Here is a 21,080-nt window from a genome sequence, read left to right as displayed (position 1 = left end):
TCTGAAGAGCAAAATTCAGCTGCAGGTTTAGGTAAAGCTTATCTAAGCCTTAAACAAAATTCTATGGTGCTTGCTCTTCTAAAGCTAGTTTAGAGCTTGGATAGTTAGAAGTGCCAGGTAACATCTGTGGTATTTTGGTGCTTGCTGAAATGCATTTAAGAAAGCTCTGGGAGCAGCAGAAACGGTGTGAACAAAACCACATTTAACCTTCCAACCCAAGAACCAATGTTAGGTTTCCCAGAAGCCTTGCACACAGATTGTTTTTCTAATTGCCAGTAGAAAACAAAGTTATTTTTTGTCTGGGTAGCTGTCATGCAGTACCTTTCACACTTAGCATCTAAATGTTCTCTAATCTACAGCAAAGCACTCAACAGCTAAATCCTGCAGCCCAGATGCTGTTCAGAAGAATGCTGTGGTGCTTGTCAGGGGGTGACCACCACTGCAGCATCTGCCTGGGTTTGCTGTGCAAGAGCAAAGCTTGGAGAGAAACCAGCAGGCAATTTCTATTCAGCTCCTTGAGGATGGTGTTGAGCACTCTCCTGATCCATGGTCTGAACTTAGGGCCCAGGATGTTCTTAGGCTGGCTGCTTGCAGCAGGTGCTGGAGCATTGTGCAGAGCCCTGTGGTAGCAGCACCAGGTGGTGGCACTGGATGCTTGCTGTCTCTTTAGCAATGGAGTTAAAGATTCAGGTCAATCAATTGCAGAGAAATTAGTTCACCAGTCTAAAAGATGATTATTAATTGATAGATGAATCACTCCAGTGAAACATTTGGGGCTGTAGGAAATGCCAGCTGTAATAAAGGGAGCTTCCAGCCCTGGCTTGAGTTGGGAAAGGCAGACAGGCAGTTAATGGATAATCAGGCCTGGCTTGCATGAGGACACAGCTGTTACACTAACCTTTAGCACTGTTTCCCCACAGCATCCCCACCTCTGCTCAGAAAGAGTCCAGGACCTTGGCAGGGTTGTTCCCTGACACCAGTGGTGTTTGTGCTGCCTGTAGCAGCTACCTTCTCTTGGCTTCCTTTCCTTCTTCAGCTGTGTGCTTGCTCTGCAGGGTTCCTCTCTCTACTGCTTGGATATGCTTGACTAACCCTGAGCTGCTTTGACTTCTCTTCATGCTCTGTTTGCTTTGGTTGGATCTTTCGTCCCTTTCTGCTCACCTTCTGTGTCTTAACTGCAGTCAAACCTGGAAGCATTCTCAGCACATCCGGAAGTCCTGAGTACAATGGGAGCGAGGGCTAGAGCGCATTGGGTCTCTGCGGAAGGCTGGAGTTAAGCAAAGGAATCTCTCCCAGTTCTTAAATCCTGCTGCTAAAGGTTTGTAGCTGTCCCCAAGGCCACAGGAAATGCCTCACTTGCCAGTGGAGACAGCTGTAGCACTGCCATGAAGCTCTCAGGTGGTGCCAAACCTTTGCATGCTCTCTGGTGAACCACTGGTTCTTGTCCCAGAGGCTTTGCCCAGGCTGCTTCAGCAAAGCACAAAGCTCTCAGCTGGGTGGCAAAACCAAAAACCAACAGCAGCTTTAGCACCAGGTGCAGCTCTGTCTGTGACACCTTTCTTGGGTGTTGCTGTGTAGGTGCAGGATGTTTGCTTTGACTGGCCAAGAGCTGGTATGCTGAGCCCAGCCTGCTTGCAGTCCCTCTGGGCTCTTTGCAGAACCCTGCCTTCAGCTGCCTCTGCTTTCCCTGCCACGCTTTGGGAGTTAACCTGAAAGAAACTGATGCAAGCTGAAGCCTCCTTAGGGCAAAGTAAGGCTTGACAAAGCCTTGGGCATTGGAAGTTTCTGATGGGAGGCAGCAGCAGCTGAAGGCAGGCAGTGCAGCTCTTCCAGAGGCCATTCTGATCAGCTTTGTGTGGATCACTGAGGTTGCCAAGTGTGGCTGCTGCCCAAGCTGCTGGGAGGATGTTCCATCCTGCTCAGGCACAAGAGTCAGTCCATAGCTTGGGGCAGAAGGGGCTGGGTGTGCTCCTAGCATTAAAACCCTGCAGCCTGGCAGGGTTGCATCTAACAAATACAGACTGCAGGCAGTGACCCTGAAGAGGGAGGCTTTGTAAAGACTAGCAACTAGCTATTGTTGAAAACCTTCAGTTTGTTTGGTTGGGTTTGGGGTTTTTTTTTGTTTGTGTTTGGTTTTTTGTTTGCTTGTTTTTTTGTTTTTTTTTTTTCCCCTCTTCTCTAGAGCAGTTTGGCTTTCTATGCACTAATGTGATGCCATCTCAAGTTCTTTTACTAACCTTTGACAACCTGGGGAAATTGTTTAGACTTTTTGTAAACTAAACTTAAGGAATTAAAGTAACTACTACTTTGGTCAAACTTTTAATAAATGCTAATAGCTGAGAACTGTTTGCCTTCTGGCTGCTTATTTCATTCAGTAACTCTTAACAGCTGTCCTTGACACTTTCCACACTGCCCTGCAGTTGATCACAGCCTGTACAACACAGACCTCCATGACCAGTGGCAGCCTGGGCTGCATCCAAAGCAGCATTGCCAGCAGAGCCAGAGAGGTGATTCTGACACTTTGCTCTGCTCAGACCTCCCCTGCAGTGCTGTGTGCAGCTCTGGAGCCCTCAGCACAGGAAGGACATGGAGCTGATGGAGAGGGGCCAGAGGAGGCCAGGAAAATGCTGAGGGGCTTGGAGCAGCTCTGCTAGGAGGACAGGCTGAGGGAGCTGGGGGTGTTCAGCCTGGAGAAGAGAAGGCTGCAGGGACACCTAAGAGCAGCCTGCCAGGACCTGAAGGGGCTACAAGAATCATAGAATCAGTCAGGGTTGGAAGGGACCACAAGAATCATCCAGTTCCAACCCCTCTACCATGGGCAGGGTTACTTCACACTAGATGAGGCTGGCCAGAGCCTCATCCAGCCTGGCCTTAAACACCTCCCTGGGCAAGCCATTCCAGGCTCTCACCACTCTCATGGGGGAAGAACTTCTTCCTCATGTCCAGCCTGAATCTCCCCACTTCCAGCTTTATTGCATTCCCCCCAGTCCTATCACTCCCTGATATCCTAAAAATTCCCTCCCCAGCTTTCTTGTAGCCCCCTTCAGATACTGGAAGGCCACAAGAAGGTCACTTCGGAGTCTTCATTTCTCCAGTTAGAACAGCCCCAAGTCTGTCCTCATAGGAGAGGTGCTCCAGCCCTCTGATCATCCGCCTGCAGAGAGACTGTTTGCAAAGGGCTTCTGCAGGGACAATGGCTTCAAAGGAGAGCAGAGCAACTTGAGATTGGATGTGAGGAAGAAGTTGTGCAGCAGGAGGGTGGTGGAACACTGGCACAGGTTGCCCAGGGAGGTGGTTGAGGCTCCATCCCTGGAGATGTTCCAGGTGAGGCTGGAGAGGGCTGTGGGCAAGCTGCTCTAGTTGGGGATGTCCCTGCTGAGTGCAGAGGGCTTGGACTGGATGAGCTTTGGAGGTCCCTTCTGGTCCAGCCCATTCTCTGATTCTGTGACCACTAGACCATGTCCCAGAGTGCCACATCTGCTCTTTTGAACCCCTCCAGGGCTAGTTACTCCACCACTCTCTGGCCAGACTCTTTGCAATGCCCTGCTGTTTATAGAGAGTGTGAAAGCACATTGCTATGGTGACATAATTAGCTGAAAAGGCAGCAGCTTGGCTGGAACATTACATCTGTTAAATCTCTTTGGAGTTTTATTGCTGTGAGTGGCAGCAGAGAGCTGGAAAACAGAAACACAATTTCCTTTTTGGTTGGTGTTGCAGGTTTGGGGAGGCTGGAAGTGTCTCAGTTTCAGGCATTGGAATGTGCTGCCCAGGGAAGTGGTTGAGTCCCCAGGCCTGAATGTGTCCCTGGTGAGACCCCCACCTGGAGTACTGCATCCAGTTCCTGAGCTTCTATTACAAGAAAGACCTGGAGGTGCTGGATGGTGTCCAGAGAAGGGCCATGAGGATGAGCAGAGGGCTGGAGCTGCTCTGCTCTGGAGACAGACTGAGAGAGTTGGGGTTGTGCAGTCTGGAGAGGAAGAAGGCTCCCAGGAGACCTTCTTGTGGCCTTCTAGGATCTGAAGGGGGCTCCAAGAAAGCTGGGGAGGGACTTTTGAGGGTGTCAGGGAGTGATAAGACTTGGGGGAATGGAGCAAAACTAGGAGTGGGGAGATTCAGATTGGATGTTAGTGAGAAGTTGTTCCCCATGAGGGTGGTGAGACACTGGCACAGGTTGCCCAGGGAGGTGGTGGAAGCCTCATGCCTGGAGGTTTTTGCAGCCAGGCTGGAGGTGGCTGTGAGCAACCTGCTGTGGTGTGAGGTGTCCCTGCCCATGGCAGGGGGTTGGGACTGGATGAGCCTTGGAGTCCCTCCCAGCCCTGGCAGTTGTGTGATTCTGTGGTGGCAGGCAGTGTGGGTTCTGTTGCTGGCACTATGTTCTTCCACAGAACACAGCTTTGCCACGTCCTTTGCAGATTTTGCTTTAGGGCACATTACAGCAAAATGCTTCAGCTCCCAACAGCTTCTTCAAGTGCCACTGGCAGCACCATGACTCCACAGAGAGCTGTTAAATGCACACTGCTACCCCTGTGTGAATGTTCTTCCCCAGCAGGATCCCTCTCTGTAGCTGTGGACAGACACCCTGCAGCTGCCAGTTCTCTGCTTGCTTGTGAGGTGTCCCTGCCCATGGCAGGGGGTTGGAACTGGATGAGCCTTGAGGTCCCTTCCAGCCCTGACAATTCTATGAGTCTATGATTCTAAAGGTGGTTTGGATGTGGTTCTTGGGGCTATGGTTTAGGGGTGAACCTTGTAGAGTAGGGTTAATGGTTGGGTGTGGTGATCCTGAGGGGCTTTTCCAGCCTGCATGCTTCTGCAGGGACAGAAGCAGGGACAATGGCTTCAAAGTAGAGCAGAGCAGCTTGAGATTGGATGTGAGGAAGAAGTTGTGCAGCAGGAGGGTGGTGGAACACTGGCACAGGTTGCCCAGGGAGGTGGTTGAGGCTCCATCCCTGGAGATCTTGCAGGTGAGGCTGGAGAGGGCTGTGGGCAAGCTGCTCTAGTTGGGGATGTCCCTGCTGAGTGCAGAGGGCTTGGACTGGATGAGCTGTGGAGCCCCTTCCAGCCCAGGGGATTGATTTTGTTGAGAGATGGGGATACAATGAGGCCTCTTCTGCTTGGTGAAATGGAGTAGAGTAATGGTTGGTGACTGCAGCCAAGTAAGTCCTTGCTGGTTTTGTTTCCCTAGTGAGTGTTTCTAGGCTGGAATAAAATGGGCTCTGTTCAGATTGATACCCCAAGGTATTTTTATTGTTCTATCTCAAGCCTGCTTGTGCAAAGCCAGCAACTGGAACAGTTAATGTTACTGAAATTAGAGACAGAAACACTAATTCAGGAGTTGTAGCTGCCTCCATACAGAGAATGTGAGCCATTATAAAGTTGGAAAAGACCTCTCAGATCACCAAGTCCAACGCAGCCAACACCTCCCTGGCCACTAGACCATGGCCCAAAGTGCCATGGCTGCTCCAGGGATGGTGAAAAATCCTGGCAACCTGTGTCAGATCCCTGAGTCTTTATCTAAATAGCTATTCCCAGCTTCAGACTTGGCTGAGGTACAAACCAGGCAGAAACAAATCCAACCTGTGCCTGCAGGGGGATGTCCCTCTGCCTCCTCGGTGCTGAGCAGTTCAGTGGCTCTTTAGGAGCAGCATAGATTCATCTGGATCACAAAAATACAACTGCCCAGGTTTTAACTGATGGTAGTGAAATGTTTATGGGGTGGCTGGAGACGGCTTGGTGGGCAGAGGAGCCTGGGAGGGATGATGAGGTCCCTGCTTCCCCAGCAGCCCCCTCGGGGCTCTGCACAGGACAAGTCCAGACAAGCAAAAGTCTCCTCTGCCAGTCCCTGAGCTGAGTGGGTGCAGGAGCTGTACTTGCTGTGAAGGATACAGGCTGAGCCTGCCTTGATTGTGTTATTTAAGTCTCTCCAGTGCTGGCCAAGCTTGTTTCATGCCCCCTGACCTCACAGCTGCTGGGTAGCTGTGCCATGGGCAGCTGTGGAGGGTGGGAGTGTGAGGGAGGGCTCAGGGAAGGCCACACAATGTGGTCCAGGGAGGTTCTCCTCCCCTTCTACTCTGCCCTGCTGAGACCTCACCTGGAATATTGCATCCAGGTCTGGACTCCCCAGTTCAGCAGGGACAGGGATCTGCTGGAGAGAGTCCAAGGGAGGGCTCCAAGGATGCTGAAGGGACTGGAGCACTGCCTGGGGAAGAGAGGCTGAGAGCCCTGGGGGTGCTTAGTCTGGAGAGGAGAAGGCTGAGAGGGATCTGATCAATGCCTATCAAGAGCTGAAGGCTGGGGGTCAGGAGGGAGGGGACAGGGACAGGGACAGGCTCTGCTCACTTGCAGCCTGGGATAGGCCAAGGGGCAATGGATGGAAACTGCAGCACAGGAGGTTCCACCTCAACATGAGGAGGAACTTCTTGACTGGGAGGGTCCCAGAACCCTGGAGCAGGCTGCCCAGAGAGGTTGTGGAGTCTCCTTGTGTGGAGCCTTTGCAGCCCTGTCTGGATGTGTTCCTGTGTGGCCTGCCCTGGGTGATGCTGCTCTGGCAGGGGGCTTGGACTGGATGATCTCTGGAGGTCCCTCCAGCCTCTAATGTTGATTTTGTGATTCAGTGACATGTCCCTGTGCAACCTCCTCTGGCACAGGGGTTGAAGCAGATGATCTCCACATGTCCCTTCCAGCCCCTACTGCTCTGTCATTGTGTGAGCCTGGGGTCCAGGGAGAAAAAACAAAAGAGCAACCTCCAAGCAGAGCAGCTCAGCTCAGCTCTGCCCTGCCACAGTCTCTTCCTCATAGTGCAGCTGCTGCAGCTCCCTTCTGGGCACCAGACCTTGGGATCTCTATACTCGTGGCAGAGCTGAGAACTGAGATCACAACATGCAACATGTTCTAAATCTGGCAGAGCCCAATGCCCAGTGCCCACCACCCAGCTGGGGCTGCTGCAGGGCAGTGGCAGCGAGCCAGCCTGTGCCCACCTGGCCAAAGGCCTGCAAGCTCTGAGGGGACAAGGACCAAACTTTGCTGGAGCAGCCAGCTCAGCAGTCACAGCCACAGCAAGCTGCCCACTGGTGACTCCACACATCCCTGCAGCTTGGGGCACAAGCCACCACCTGGCCATCGACAGCAAGGTTCAAGCTAATCCACACAGAACTCCAACCAAGGAGACCAGAGCCTGATGCCAGCTCCCTGCACCCCTTGCTGCCCTGTGAGGCACAGAGTGACCATATTCCCCACCTGGCCCTGGCCCTGCTCTCCAGTTCACCACAGCAAGCACAAAGTCACTTGGAATGGCCTCATGTGTTCAGCTGTCCCCAAGGCTGCCTGCAAAGGAGCCTCCTGAGGCTTGTGCTGGGAGCTGCCCCTGATGCCAGGCATGAAGCCCTTCCCCCCATCCGCCTCAGCTCTCCAGCAGCAGCCTGTGCTGAGCCCTGCAGAATTCTCTGCGGGAGCCACTGGCAGCCTGCTCAGGGTGCTGCTGCAGACCCTCTCCTGCAGGGGGGAGGTCCTGACTCTGTGGGGATGCAGCCTGCAAAGCTGAGGGCAAGGCCATGTTTGAGCCTGTTGCAGCTCACAGGCTGAGGCATCACAGGCTGCCTGAGGGTCCAGCCTGAAGCCTGCCAAGAGGCAAAGAAGTGGCAGCCTGCAGCTTTCAGGCTGGAAGCTGTGGCACTGCTGTGCTTCTTGGTGCAGCTGTGAGTCACAGCCTGCTAGAACCACAGAGGGGCAGGGCTTGGGAGTGACCTCCAGAGACCATGGAGTCCAGCCAAGCCCCTGCCAGAGCAGGGTCACCCAGGGCATGTCCAGGCTGGTTTGGAAAGTGTCCAGAGAAGGAAACTCCACAGCCTCTCTGGGCAGCCTGCTCCAGGGCTGCAGCACCCTCACACCAAAGAAGCTTTTCCTTACCTTTCAGGGAACCCTGCTGGGTTCTAGTTTGTACCTGCTGCTGCCCCTTGTCCTGTGCCTGGGCACCACTGAATGGAGCCCAGCGCCATCCTCATGACCTACAGAATCACAGAATGCCAGGGGCTGGAAGGGAGCTCCAAAACTCACCCAGTCCAACCCCCCTAGCAGAGCAGGAGCACCTACAGCAGCTCACACAGGAGCACAGCCAGATGGGCTTGGAATATCTCCAGAGAGGGAGACTCCACAACCCCCCTGGGCAGCCTCCAACAGGCTTCTGTCACCCTCAGAGGGCAGAAAAATTTCTTCTTCCTGTTTTCATGGAACTTCCTATGGCTCACCTCCACCCTTTAGATCAGCACTAGTCAGCACTGACAAGTTCCTCTCTCAGTCTTCTCTTCTGCAGGCTCCAGAGCCCCAGGGCTCTCAGCCTCTCCCCAAAGAGGAGGCTTAAGCCCACACAGCAGTTCAGAAAGGGAAGAGAGCAGAGGATCATTTGGCTTCCCTAAAGCATCCCTGGTGTTACAGCACCAGATCAGGAATCAATCCCTTTTTTCTCTGCCCTTTTGGGAACAGCAGCTGCAGGGGAAGCCTCCCATCACCCACCCTGCACCCACCAGCTCTGATGCAGCCTGGCAGAGGGAGCTCTGCTGGCAGCATGCTGCCAGCTAGGTGCCAGGCTGCAGGCTGTGCCCCACTCTTACACCAGTGGGGATGGCAGCAGGGAGCTCACCTGCCGGAGGTGTGCTCAGGTAGAGGACCTCCTTCGCTTACTGGTGAGCTCCAAGAGGAGGGAAGCAGGCAGAGGAGCATCAGGGAATGTGGGAATGAGGCAGCCTGGGAGTCACACAATGCCTGCCATGGAAGCAGGCAGAGGAGCATCAGGGAATGTGGGAATGAGGCAGCCTGGAAGTCACACCCTGCCTGCCATGAGAGAACCCCGAGGCACACAGAGCTGATGACAGAGCTCCCTGTCCCCTCACCCCTGCCTGCATGCAGTGACTCAGCAGGCAGCTGGCAATGGCAGCAGATTCCTCTGCAGCCCTGGCCCCCAGTAAAGGCAGCAGGCTGCTGCCACCAGAGGGGACACACCTTCCTCAAAGGGGGAACAGAATCCAGCCCAGGAGCTAGCAGGGCTCACTGGAAGAGCTTTAGACCAGCTTGGAAAGGGGAAGGGAACAACCCTAGGCTTGGTAGAAAGAAGCCCGAGGGCAGCACAGCAGTGTGTGAAGGCTGGTGTGCTGGAGAGCTGTCTGTCTGGGTCTGTCTGTCTGGGTCTGTCTGTCTGTCTGCTGTGTCTGTGGAGGTAGGGAAGGGAGAGCCATGTGGCAGCAAAGGCACAAGGGTACTGCTGTCAGGGAGCCTTTGGGGTGGCTTGAGATTAATGCTGGCAAGGATAGAGTTGAGTGTTTCTGGGTAAGAAGCAGGGGGAAGGCCAACAAGGCAGATATCCTGGTGGGAGTCTATCACAAACCATCCCCCCAGGAGGACCAGACAGAGAAAATATTCCTTAGGCATCTGGGAGAAGTCTTTTGGTGCCTGGCCCTTGTTCGTGTGGAGGACTTCAGCTTCCCTGATGTCTGCTGCGAGTGCAACACAGCAGAGAGGCAGCAGCCCCAGAGGTTCCTACACTGTGTAGAGGACAAGTTCCTGACAGCTGATGATAGAGCCAGCTAGGGGAGGCCCCTGCTAGAGCTGCTGATTGTGAAGGGAGAAGGACTTGTGGGTGAGGGAACCACTGGGGCCATCTGGGGCACAGCCATCAGGAAGTGATGGAGTTACAGAATCAGAGAATGGTCCAAGCCAGAAGGGACCTCCACAGCTCATCCAGTCCAAGCCCTCTGCACTCAGCAGGGACATCCTCAACTAGAGCAGCTTGCCCACAGCCCTCTCCAGCCTCACCTGCAAGATCTCCAGGGATGGAGCCTCAACCACCTCCCTGGGCAACCTGTGCCAGTGTTCCACCACCCTCCTGCTGCACAACTTCTTCCTCACATCCAATCTCAAGCTGCTCTGCTCTCCTTTGAAGCCATTGTGCCTGCTCCTGTCCCTGCAGCCCTTTGCAAACAGTCTCTCTGCAGCCCTTGGCCTTGGCCTTCTGTGCTGCAAGCTCACACTGCCTGCTCCTGTCCAGCTTCTCAGCTGGAGAAATGAAGGGGGAGGGTCAGCAAGGGAGGACTACAAGACTGTTGTGAGACTGTGCAAGGAGAAAACTAGAAAGGCCAAAGCCCAACTAGAAACTGATTTGGCCTCAGCTGTTCAAGATGACAGGAAATGGTTCTACAAACACATTAGCAACAAAAGGAGGAGTAAGGAGAAGCTCTGTCCCTTGTTGGATTCCGGAGGGAACACAGTGGTCAGGGATGAGGAAAAAGCTGAGGAACTCAACACCTTCTTTGGCTCGTTCTTTAGTAACCAGAGCAGCTGTTCCCTGGATACCCAGCCCCCTGAGCTGGAAGATCGGGATGGGGAGCAGAATGAAGCCCCCATAGATCCAGTGGAGATGGTTAGTGAGCTGCTGCACCACTTAGGCCATTGGGGCTGGATGGCAAACAGCCAAGGCTTCTCAGGGAGCTGCTGGGAGTGCTCACCAGGTCACTTTCCATCAGTTACCAGCAATCCTGGCTAAGTGGGGAGGTCCCAGGTGGCTGGAGATTGGCAAAGGTGACACACAGGAAGGGTTGGAAGGAGGACCTGGGCAACTACAGACCTGTCAGGGAACTACAGACCTTGGTGCCAGGGAAGGTCATGGAGCAGGTCATCTGAAGTTGGATACTAGTAGAGACTTCTTGACCAAAAGGGTTCTGAAAAGACTGAAAGAGGCTCCCCAGGGAGGTGGCTGAATCCCCATCCCTGAAGATGTTTGAAAGATGCAGAGATGTGGTCCTGAGGGGCATGGTTTAGCACCAGCCTTGGCAGAGTTACACAGTGCTTGATGACCTCAGAGGTTTTTTTCCAAGCAGAACAATTCCATGATTCTAACTTACCCTGCATTAGAGTCCTGTGTGACCTGTGCTGGATTCTCTGGTCCTGCTCTGGCAGGGGGGTTGGACTGGAAGATCTCCAGAGGACCCTTCCAACCCCTAACATCCTGTGAGCCTATGATTAGAGTTCCCACCAGAAAGGTATAGAAAGGTTGGATAGGGAAGTATCTAGAAACAAACCAACCCGCTCCACCCTCCGCAGTTTTCCTGAACAGGTCAGATTGGACCAATTCATTGCAATGCTCCAGCCCACAGCCACGCACAGACAAACCCCTGGGAATAAAGCCGAGTTTATAAACTCCTCATTGCTCTCGGCTTGCTCTTACCACACTCCCGGTGCCAGGAGCGGCAGCCGCCCCTCTGGCCGGACTCTGTGCGGCTGTGCCTGCACACGGTGAGGGTCTCCTTCAACAGAGCAATGCCAGGGCCACCCCCACACAGCAGCTCTTTAACTGCCCGGCCTCAGCTGGGCTCCCACAGGCAGGTCCTGGCCCCACCGCCACAGCCAAGTTTCGCTTGTGGCCGCCCCGGCGAGAGGCAGGAGGGGACTCAGCCGCCGCCCGCCCGGCCCCGCCGCATCTTGTGCTTGTCGCGGCCCCTTCCCGACGCCACCGAAGGACATCTCCCCGAGCCACGGGACACAGGGACACGCCTCGCTGTCGTCCCAAGCTCCGAGCCGCCTCCGTGCTGCTCGTTCTGCCCCGCTGGCGGGTGGGGCCCCCTGGTAACGGGGAAACGAGCGGAGGCCATTGGTGGGCGGCGGGAGCAGCCCGGCCCGGCCCGGCCCGGCCCATCCCATCCCATCGCAGCCCATCCCATGCCATCTCAGCCCAGCCCAGTCCAGCCCAGCCCTGCTGTCGCGGTCGGAACTCTCTCGAACGCGAACAGTCGGGCAGAAGCGGGGTCTCGGTTCGTCGGCGGGGGCAGCGGCGTGGGCGAGGAAGTTCCCTGAGAAGAGAGGTGGGAAAATGCCCCCGGCGGTGGTGGCGCCTTCGCCGCCCCGCGGCGGAGAGGGGGCGGAAGGCGTAAATGGTGCCAGCGGCAGAGGGGAGCGGGGCGGCCCGACGGCCCCTGGCCGCAGTGCGGGCGGCGGAGGCGCAGGCGGCAGCAGCCCGGGCGGCAGCAGCCCGGGCGGCACCGCGACCTTCCAGGAGCCGCGGAGGAACGGAGGCCCCGCAGGGCGCGGCAGCCCGTCGCGGCGAGCTTCCGCCGGCAGGGACTCGTCGTGGGTCCCGGCAGCGAACGAGGGAGAGGCGCCTCTGGCGGCGGAGAGGGGAGCGGCGCTGCCTGACGGGACGGCCGCTGCCTTCCCCGTGGCCGCCCGGCGCTCTCCGGAGACTCTCCGTGAGGCGCTGCCGGAGATCAGCCCGGACCGCCGGGAGGTGTCGGAGGCGTCGGGGCTGGCGGAAGAGGTCGTGACGATCCTGGTCGAAGCCTTCCGCAACCAGAAGGAGAGATTCACATCCATCGAGCTCCCAGAAGCCGGCATCTCCTGCCAGAGCCTCCAGGTGGGTTGCAGGGTCGCCGAGGGAGGGTCGGACCGGGCTCCGGGCTGCTGCGTTGGTGGCGGCAGGTGGAGCCCGGCAGCCCCGCCGGCTTCGCGGGGCTCGTGTCCTGCCACACCAGCTGCCAGCCAGCCCTTCCCTACGAGGAAAGCCGTTCCCGGTTGCTGCGTTAATTGCCAGCAGTCCTTTAGGGAATCGCTGAGTGAGTGCCAGAAGGGACGCGCGGTCAGGAAGCGCCGCTGCCCGAGCGGGATTGGCAGTAAAGCCGCAGCAAGCCTCTGCCGGGCACGCCGTGAGCCCAGTGCCAGGGGAGGGGCGGTGGGGGTGGCAGTGCACGGAAGGCCTTCTGCCCGTTTCTAGCTCCTAGGCTTCCCCCTAAGCAGGTGCAGTAGCAGTACCTTCATTTCTCTGGTGGCAGCTCCAGCTGAAAGAAAGTCAGACGTGGGGACAACTTAAAACCCCAAACAACAAACTCCTCAAAACCAAACCCATTTTCAGGCACAGTACTGATTTGCTTCGGGTGACCCTGCTCTAGCAGGGGGGCTGGATCATCTTCAGAGGTCCCTCCCATTTTGTCATTCTGTGGTGCAATTTTTCTTCCTCACAGCTGATTCCTGAGGGCAGAAGGATGACTAATACCCGGCTCTGTGTGTTACTCAGAACACAGAAGCACAGAATGTGAGGTTGGAGGGGACCCCCGGGGACCATCCAGTCCAACCTTTCTAGGTGGCAGTGTCGTTGAAATGAGCTGGCCCAGCACCCTGGCAAACTGAGTCTTAAACCTGAGCAGTGTAGGGGAATCCACTGCTTCCCTTGGGAGATGATTCCAGTGTCTGACTGTTCTCTTGGGGAAACATGTCCTTCTGGAGTCCAATGGGAATCTCCCCAACAGTAACTTGTCCCCATCACCCCTGGTCTTTTCCATGGGACTCCTTGTACAAAGGGAGTCTCCATCCTGCTGGCAGCTGCTCTTTATGCACCGGTCCATGGCAATAAGGCCTCCTCTAGCCCTTCTCTTCTGCAGGCTGAACACGCCCAGCTCTCTCAGCCTTTCCTCACCTGGCAGGGCTGCCGGTGCTCTGACCATTCTCCTGGCCCTTCCTTGGACACTCTCCAGCCTGTCTGCATCTTTTCCTGTACAGCAGGCACCAGAACCGCAGGCAGGACTGCAGGTGGTGTCTGACAGGTGCTGAGTAGGTCGGGACAAGGACTTCCTTAGCTCTGCTGCTGCTGCCCTTCCTGATGCAACCCAGCATCCTGTTGGCTTGCTTTGCCCCTGCAGCACACTGTGTACTCATGCTGAGCTTCTTATCCACCAAGACCCCCCAGGTGCCTTTTCACAGGGCACCTGCTTTCCAGCCAGGGGCATCCCAGTCTGAGCTGCACTCCTGGGTTGTGTATTCCTAGGTGCAAGACCCTACACCTGTCCCTGTTGAGGTTCATAAGGTTCTTGCTAGCCCACCCACTCAGCCTGTCCAGGGCTGCCTGGAGGGTGGCTGTCCCTCCTGGAGTGTCCCAAGCAGTCTTAGATAAAACCATGACTAGTGTAAAGCCTAAAGAGAATATCCCCCAAGCTGCAGGCTGGCTGCTCTGTTCTTGTACTCTGCAGATATCTGAACCAAAGAAGTTTGAGGTCCTGCTTGAGATGCCTGTGGAAGATCTTGTGCTGTCTCCAAGGGATGACTCTGGAGTGTTTTTTGATCTAAAGTTCAGAGGAGTTCCAAAAGAAGATTATTTGTTGGAGTTTGTAGACGAAGAAGGCAAATTATCATCCCGCAAAATGCTGAACACACTCAAAGGAATTATTAAAGGAAAAGTAAAAACTAAAAGATTTTGTGAACAAACCAGAGAAAAGATCCCAGGTAAGTCCTGGCTGAGCAAGCTTCACCCAGCAGTGCTAACAGTGCAGCTCTTGCCTTGTTCACAAACTGATCTCTCCTGCCAGCAGGAGAGATCCCTGTGGCAAGGGAGCTGTAAGCGGAGGCCCTCCTGTGCCCGTCTCAAGCTTGCTCTTGTGCTGAGAGCCACCACACAGAGATGGGAGCTGAGCATAGGATGTGATGAATCCTTTGCTCCTCTCCCTGTGTGGAAATAAGGAATCTTAGGAGGTCTGGCCCCTGCCTGCTGCTCAGTGTGTGTGTTTGGAATCTTTCAGCTGTGTACAAAGAGCCAAGCACTGAGCTGGGAGCCAGAGGAAGAGCTTTCATTTGTACCTAGGGCTGTTCTAGTGACTCAGTGTTTGATGTCAGGCTGTACAGAAATCAGCTTTCAGGCTGCTCCTCTTCTCCTAAGCCCCCAGAAACCTTGAGGCCCAGTCTCTTTGGTCTCCTTGTCTCCAAAGAGTGAAGCAGGTAGCTGCAGAGCATCAGTGTATCTCTGCCCCTGCAGCCACAGAACATCAAGCAAAGAGCAGTTCCAGAAGAGCTTCCTGTTTCAGACAGCTCCTCCAGAGGCCTTCCTCCCGTTTTATTTAAAATCAACAGCCTGGAGGTAGAGAGGCAGTGACTGAGCCTAGGGATGTACTCTTGATTATTTTTAAATTCCCCTAAAATAAACACCTCAACATTCTTGAAACAAGAAAGTTTCTAATGTGTGAATGTAGAAACAAATCAATTTCTTTTCTGTTGTTAGGTGTGGAGGTAACTGTGCAAAGGAGGGAGCCTAGAAGCCCTGCAATAACTCTTCTGATCAGAACTCCTCAAGTAGAAATCTCAGTGGACATCATCTTGACTTTGCAAGCTGAGGAGAAGGTTTCACTGCCTGAGGAAAACTGGCTGCACAGCAATGTCAAGAAAAGCATCAGAGAGAAACCACTTCATTTAGTACCCATGTTAAATACAGGCAGGTTATCAAGTGTCCTCTCTACAGCTTGATCACTTACAGGCTCAGTAAAGAGGGGATCCAGATTCAGTTCAGTTTTCTTTTTCTATCGGCACACCCATCTTAATAACAGCAAAGAAATTGCTCCTGCTCTGCTGGGCTGCCTCTTCCTGGGAAAGCTCAATGCAAGGAGCAGCAACCAGACAGGCAAGGGAGGCAGGCCAGGGTTAGATAAGGAGAGCAGAAGGTGATGGTGGTTTAAAAAGAGAGGCTTTGTCAATTCAATCCTTGCTCGTAGAGACATTACCTTTGGTGTAGTCACCTTCCCCCAGACAAACTCACAAGCCCATGGCTTGGACAAAGAAAGTTCCAAACTCTGTTTTCAAAGAGTTGCAACCACTGGAACAGGCTCCCCAGGGAGGTGGCTGAATCCCCATCCCTGGAGGTGCTTCCAAGTCAGAGAGATGTGGTGCTGAGGAGCCTTGGTAGAGTCAGAGAACAGTTGGACTTGATGCTCTTGAAGGCCTTTTCCAACCAAACCCACTCCATGACTCTGTTCTGTGGTTCTGCTTGGACAAAGAAACTGAAACCCATGGTGAGGATTTTTGAATCCAAGCCCAGAATGGTGAAGCAGGAAGGTTGGTGAAGCAGGAATTCCAAGGCAGGAATTCCAAGGCAGAAATTCCAAGGCAGTAGACTGCTGTGAGCAGTTTCATTCCCCAAATCCTGTTCAACAAATGCAGCAATGTCTAGACTTAAGATGTTAAAGGAAATCCAAACAGCCTTACCTAGACCTTAAAGCATCCAACAACTTCATTCTGTCCTCTGTTAGGAACATTCCAGTTGTGTTTGGGTAGGCAGCTGAGACAGAGCTAACCAATGGAAGCCACTGAGTTAGGCTTCATTTGTTTTAGTTCCAGGCATTTAACTGCTGTGTAACAATTTACCAACCTTCTACTCCAGGAGATTACTGGCAGCTCTCTTTCTCCCACATTGAGAAGCTGATGATGGAGAAGCATGGCAAGAAAAGGAGCTGTTGTGGACCTGGAGTAAAGTGCTGCAGGTCAGTGTTCCACATCACTATTTTCCTTTAAGCTTGGGTGAGGCAGGCCAAGCACTGCACAGGACTGCTGCAGGTGCACATTTCAGAGTGTTAAACACAGAGAGCTCTCTGCCAGTTTGCTGATGATAGCAACCTGGGATCTGGAGTGCTGCCCTTCAGAGAGGCCTGGGCAGGCTGGAGAGTTGGGCAGAGGGGAAGCTGGTCAAGTTCAACAAGGGCAAGTGTAGAGTCCTGTAGGTGGGGAGGAGTAAGAGTGACAGGAGGAGAGGAAATGGCCTCAAGTTGCATCAGGAGAGGTTTGGATTGAACAGCAGAAGCAACTGGACTGAAAGGGTTCTCAAAGACTGGAACAGGCTCCCCAGGGAGGTGGTTGAATCCCTGTCCCTGGTGCTGGGGTGCTGAGGGCCATGGTTTAGCAGCAGCCTTGGCAGAGTTAGAGAATGGTTGGACTCGATTACCCTGAAGGTCTCTTCCAACCAAACTGCTTCTTTGACTCAGCCAATGCCAGTTAGCACCAGAAGAGAGCTGCTGCTGTCATAAATCACCTGTGCTGGAAGAGCTAAAGTGCAGACTGAGAACTGCCATGAGGAGGCTCAGGGGAGACCTCATTTCTCTCTGCAGCTCCCTGAAGGGAGGCTGCAGCCAGGTGGGGCTTGGTCTCTTCTCCCAGGCACCCAGGGACACAAGGAGACGACACACTCTCAAGCTGCACCAGGGGAGGTTTGGGCTGGATCTTAGGCAGAAATTCTTCCCAGACAGAGAGATTTGGCCATTGGGATGTGCTTCCCAGGGAGGTGGTGGAATCACCATCCCTGGAAGAGCCTGGCTGAGGCACTTGGTGCCATGGTTTGGTTGGTTAGATGGTGCTGGGTGATAGATTGGACTGGATGAGCTCAGAGGTCTTTCCAACCTGGCTGATTCTGTGATTCTCTAACTGTCTAGAAGGTCCTTACTGCATTCTTGTTTCTTTCACAGGCAAGAGTGTCTTGAGCATCTGAAGTATTTCCTAGAGAAGCTTAAATTGGAGTTTCCAGCAGAGCTGAAAGAGTTCTCTTGGCTGCATGTCCAAACTGCCTTCTTCCACTCCTGTGCCAAGTTCCCCAACGACTCAGCCTGGCGCAATGACCGCCTGGGGCTTGGCTATCGCAGGGTCCTGGAAGGCTTACAGCAGTTCCTGAGAGCTTCTAGCCTGCCACACTTCTTTGTTCCCACCTACAACTTGCTTAGCCAGGAGCAGCAACAGAGCAGTGCTTTCCTTGATGGAAAAATACAAGCTGAATTGGAGAAGAGATTCTAAATACTACTTCTAGTGTGAGGTGGCCCTGCCCATGGCAGGGGGGTTGGAAGGAGATGATCTTTGTGGTTCCTTCCAACCCTGACTGATTTTATGATTCTATGATTTCCTTAGAGGCCTTCAAAGCACCTGTTAGAGCAGCCCTCTGCTGCAGCTGTGCTGTGCTGGCTCTCATTTTGCACCGTTCGTATTGGCATTGCTCTCAATTTGGCTCTTTCATTAAATTGGTTTTCATTGCAACTCACAGGTCTCCTCCTCTCCTTTTGCTGATCCCCCTGCTCATCTGGGCAGGGCTCAGCAGGTGACACACAGACTGCTGGAGCTTAGCCCTGGCTATGGAGGAGGAAGAATCTTGATGGGAAAGGCTCTCAAACCCAGAATGCAGCATGGGGAGTGCTGTGCTGCCATGTGGAATGGCCTCATGTGTTCAGCTGTCCCCAGGGCTGCCTGCAAAGGAGCCTCCTGAGGCTTGTGCTGGGAGCTGCCCCTGATGCCAGGCATGAAGCCCTTCCCCCCATCCGCCTCAGCTCTCCAGCAGCAGCCTGTGCTGAGCCCTGCAGAATTCTCTGCGGGAGCCACTGGCAGCCTGCTCAGGGTGCTGCTGCAGACCCTCTCCTGCAGGGGGGAGGTCCTGACTCTGTGGGGATGCAGCCTGCAAAGCTGTGGGCAAGGCCATGTTTGAGCCTGTTGCAGCTCACAGGCTGAGGCATCACAGGCTGCCTGAGGGTCCAGCCTGAAGCCTGCCAAGAGGCAAAGAAGTGGCAGCCTGCAGCTTTCAGGCTGGAAGCTGTGGCACTGCTGTGCTTCTTGGTGCAGCTGTGAGTCACAGCCTGCTAGAACCACAGAGGGGCAGGGCTTGGGAGTGACCTCCAGAGACCATGGAGTCCAGCCAAGCCCCTGCCAGAGCAGGGTCACCCAGGGCATGTCCAGGCTGGTTTGGAAAGTGTCCAGAGAAGGAAACTCCACAGCCTCTCTGGGCAGCCTGCTCCAGGGCTGCAGCACCCTCACACCAAAGAAGCTTTTCCTTACCTTTCAGGGAACCCTGCTGGGTTCTAGTTTGTACCTGCTGCTGCCCCTTGTCCTGTGCCTGGGCACCACTGAATGGAGCCCAACTCCATCCTCATGACCTGTAGGTCAGCACTGACAAAAATCCTCTCTCAGTCTTATCCAGGCTAAAGAGCCCCAGGTCTCAGCCTCTCCTCAAAGAGAGATGCTCCAATTCGCTCTTCATCCTTGTGGCCCTGAGGAAAGGCCATGAGGAAGCTCCAGGCACCATGTGTGGTGACTACAGAGTCAGAGAGCCTCTGATGGGCATCCACAGCTCTCCTCCCTCATAGCAATGTGCAGGACTTAGCCTGCAGAGCAGTTTGGAAAGGGAGAAGAGGCTCATTCTCTGTCCCTGAAACCCAAGAGGCAGAGCTGATGCTAGGAGAGCTCCCTGAATCCTCACCCTTGCCTGCATGCAGTGACTCAGGAGACAGCTGGCAATGGCAGCAGGATCCTGCCTGGCCCCCAAGAACTGCCACACCTGCCCAGCTACTCTGCTCTGCAAGGGGAAACAGGGAAGTGTGGAGAAGGCACCCAGAGGGGAGGAGCTGCTGGGGTTCAATCAGCCTAGAGCCTGCAGCACAGCTTCTGCAAGCAACAATAAAAGCCAGGTCCAGCCTTGCATGGCTGACTCAGTGCTGAGGGCAGTGGAAGACTCTGACCTGCAGGCTGGACCTGTGTCTGCGGGAGGTCTGCTGCCTCCTGGGGACCCTGGTTAGTGATGAGGAGAAAGCTTCCTCCCCTGGCACAGCCCTCAGCCTGCTGTGATGAATCACAGAGTAATTTTCAGGGTTGGAAGAGACCTCAAGGTTCATCCAGTTCCAAACCCCGCCACTGCCATGGGCAGGGACACCTCACACCACAGCAGGTTGCTCACAGCCTTCAAAACCTCCAGGGATGAGGCTTCCACCACCTCCCTGGGCAACCTGTGCCAGTGTCTCACCACCCTCACAGGGAACAACTTCTTCCTAACATCCAATCTGAATCTCCCCACTTCTGGTTTTGCTCCATTCCCCCTCTCCCCACTCCCCAGAAGCTGCCTGCTGCTGGGAGCCACCTCCTGGGCTCAGCCCTGTGCAGCAGCCTCAGGAGCAGGCTGGGAGGGGCTGCACCCTGTGCCAGCTCACCAAGCTGCTCTTCCACCAGAGTGAACCAGCTGTGCCCAGGTGAGTCTGGCAGGGATCAGCTGATCCCCAAGGCCACAGGTCTGGAACTGGAATGTTGGTTTCCAGCTTTTCCTGGAGGGCACCAAGTCCTGCCTGGAGGGGGCCTACAGCAGCAAGGACTCCTTTCTGCTGCTGCAGCAAGCTTGCCTTCTGCTGCACAGCCAGCTGTGCTGCCAGCCTCCTGAAAGCCCTTTCTTGCCTCAGAAGTAGTGCCGGGGGGAAGAGGAGGCTGCAGCAGCTCTGTCTGGCCAGCTCAGTGCCTCTGGCAAGGGGCCTTGGAACAGAGACACCAAGGGCCAGCAGCTGTGCCTCTTTGTGTGCCTTCAGCTTGAGGAGGGTCTCATCTTGCTGCTGGAGGTCCTCCACAACCTGTTTCTGCAAGAAGTGACCAAAGTCTGGCACCCAGTTTGAGCCCATGGCCTTCAGCTGGTGACTCCCCCTGCCCAGCTCCCAGTGGAGCTCTGGCAGAGCTTTGTGCAAGGTGAGCTGCTGAGGGACATTTGAAACCCTCCCAGCCAGCACCAGGAGCTGCCATGAGCTTTATGTGCCACTGTTTCACCACTGGTTTTCTCCAGCCCAGCCCATTTGGGGCCAGGAGAGGGAATCTGGGGGAGTCCCTGTGTGCTGGGGTTGGTGTTGATCCCCCTGTCCACCCTTGCACCCAGGACTGCTCTTGCTGAAGCCCAATTGCAGCATCCTGCTCCTGCTGGTGTGCAGTGATGAGGTGCAGGCCACGTGTCTGAAACTGTCTTGTTAAAGCCAACAGCTGGTGGCAGGATGCTCTCAGGCAGGCAGATGTGCCTCAAAGAACTGCCATCTGTGCCCACTCTCCTGGGGCAGCCATGGGCATGACAGGGTCACTGCTAACGAAAGGAATCTTGCCCTGACTCCTTTCTTGGGGCAGGAAAGGACCTCCTCAGCCAGAGCAAAGGTGACAGAGAAGTGCAGGAGCAGGGCTTCCACAGGACAGCTCTCTCTGGATGGTTTAGAGCTGGACTCAATGATTCCAAGGATCTTCTCCAAGGATTTCATTGCACAGACCTTGTTCCCAAGCCTCATTGTCCAGCTGCTTCAGAGGGTAGCCACAAGTGAGACCAGCATCAGAGACTGCTGCCTGAGCCAGGCAGGCAAAGCTTCAGCTGAGTGCTTCTGGGTGGCACCAGACAAATGGACTGCCCAAAGTGCCTCCTGATCAGGTGGAAGTTCTAGGGCTGCAAAGGCTCCACACAAGGAGACTCCACAACCTCTCTGGGCAGCCTGCTCCAGGGTTCTGGGACCCTCCCAGTCAAGAAGATCATCCTC

At 54.8% G+C, this 21,080-nt stretch overlaps 1 protein-coding gene across 1 annotated transcript; it reads left to right on the top strand.

Annotated features, from left to right (window-relative positions):
- The first annotated feature begins 11,851 nt into the window (after window positions 1-11,851).
- On the top strand, window positions 11,852-17,793 carry LOC128975834 (cyclic GMP-AMP synthase-like). The gene is made up of 5 exons (XM_054392894.1): window positions 11,852-12,391; window positions 13,998-14,250; window positions 15,020-15,229; window positions 16,172-16,271; window positions 17,247-17,793. Exons 1-5 carry the CDS (start codon window positions 11,852-11,854, stop codon window positions 17,566-17,568), a joined length of 1,425 nt encoding a protein of 474 aa, XP_054248869.1. The 3' UTR covers window positions 17,569-17,793.
- Window positions 17,794-21,080: the final 3,287 nt, after the last annotated feature.

This window comes from Indicator indicator, chromosome 2, assembly GCF_027791375.1.
Source record: "Indicator indicator isolate 239-I01 chromosome 2, UM_Iind_1.1, whole genome shotgun sequence".
Taxonomy (NCBI): domain Eukaryota; kingdom Metazoa; phylum Chordata; class Aves; order Piciformes; family Indicatoridae; genus Indicator; species Indicator indicator.
The sequence above is the reverse complement of the archived record's forward strand: the minus strand, read 5'-3'. Positions and strand labels throughout refer to the sequence as shown.

Excerpts from the sequence above, each read along its gene's own strand:
- LOC128975834 (XM_054392894.1), top strand. The coding sequence starts at position 11,852 with ATGCCCCCGGCGGTGGTGGCGCCTTCGCCGCCCCGCGGCGGAGAGGGG. Across the intron at positions 14,251-15,019 it reads AACCAGAGAAAAGATCCCAG|GTGTGGAGGTAACTGTGCAA; the intron begins GTAAGTCCTGGC and ends TTCTGTTGTTAG. Across the intron at positions 16,272-17,246 it reads CCTGGAGTAAAGTGCTGCAG|GCAAGAGTGTCTTGAGCATC; the intron begins GTCAGTGTTCCA and ends TTTCTTTCACAG.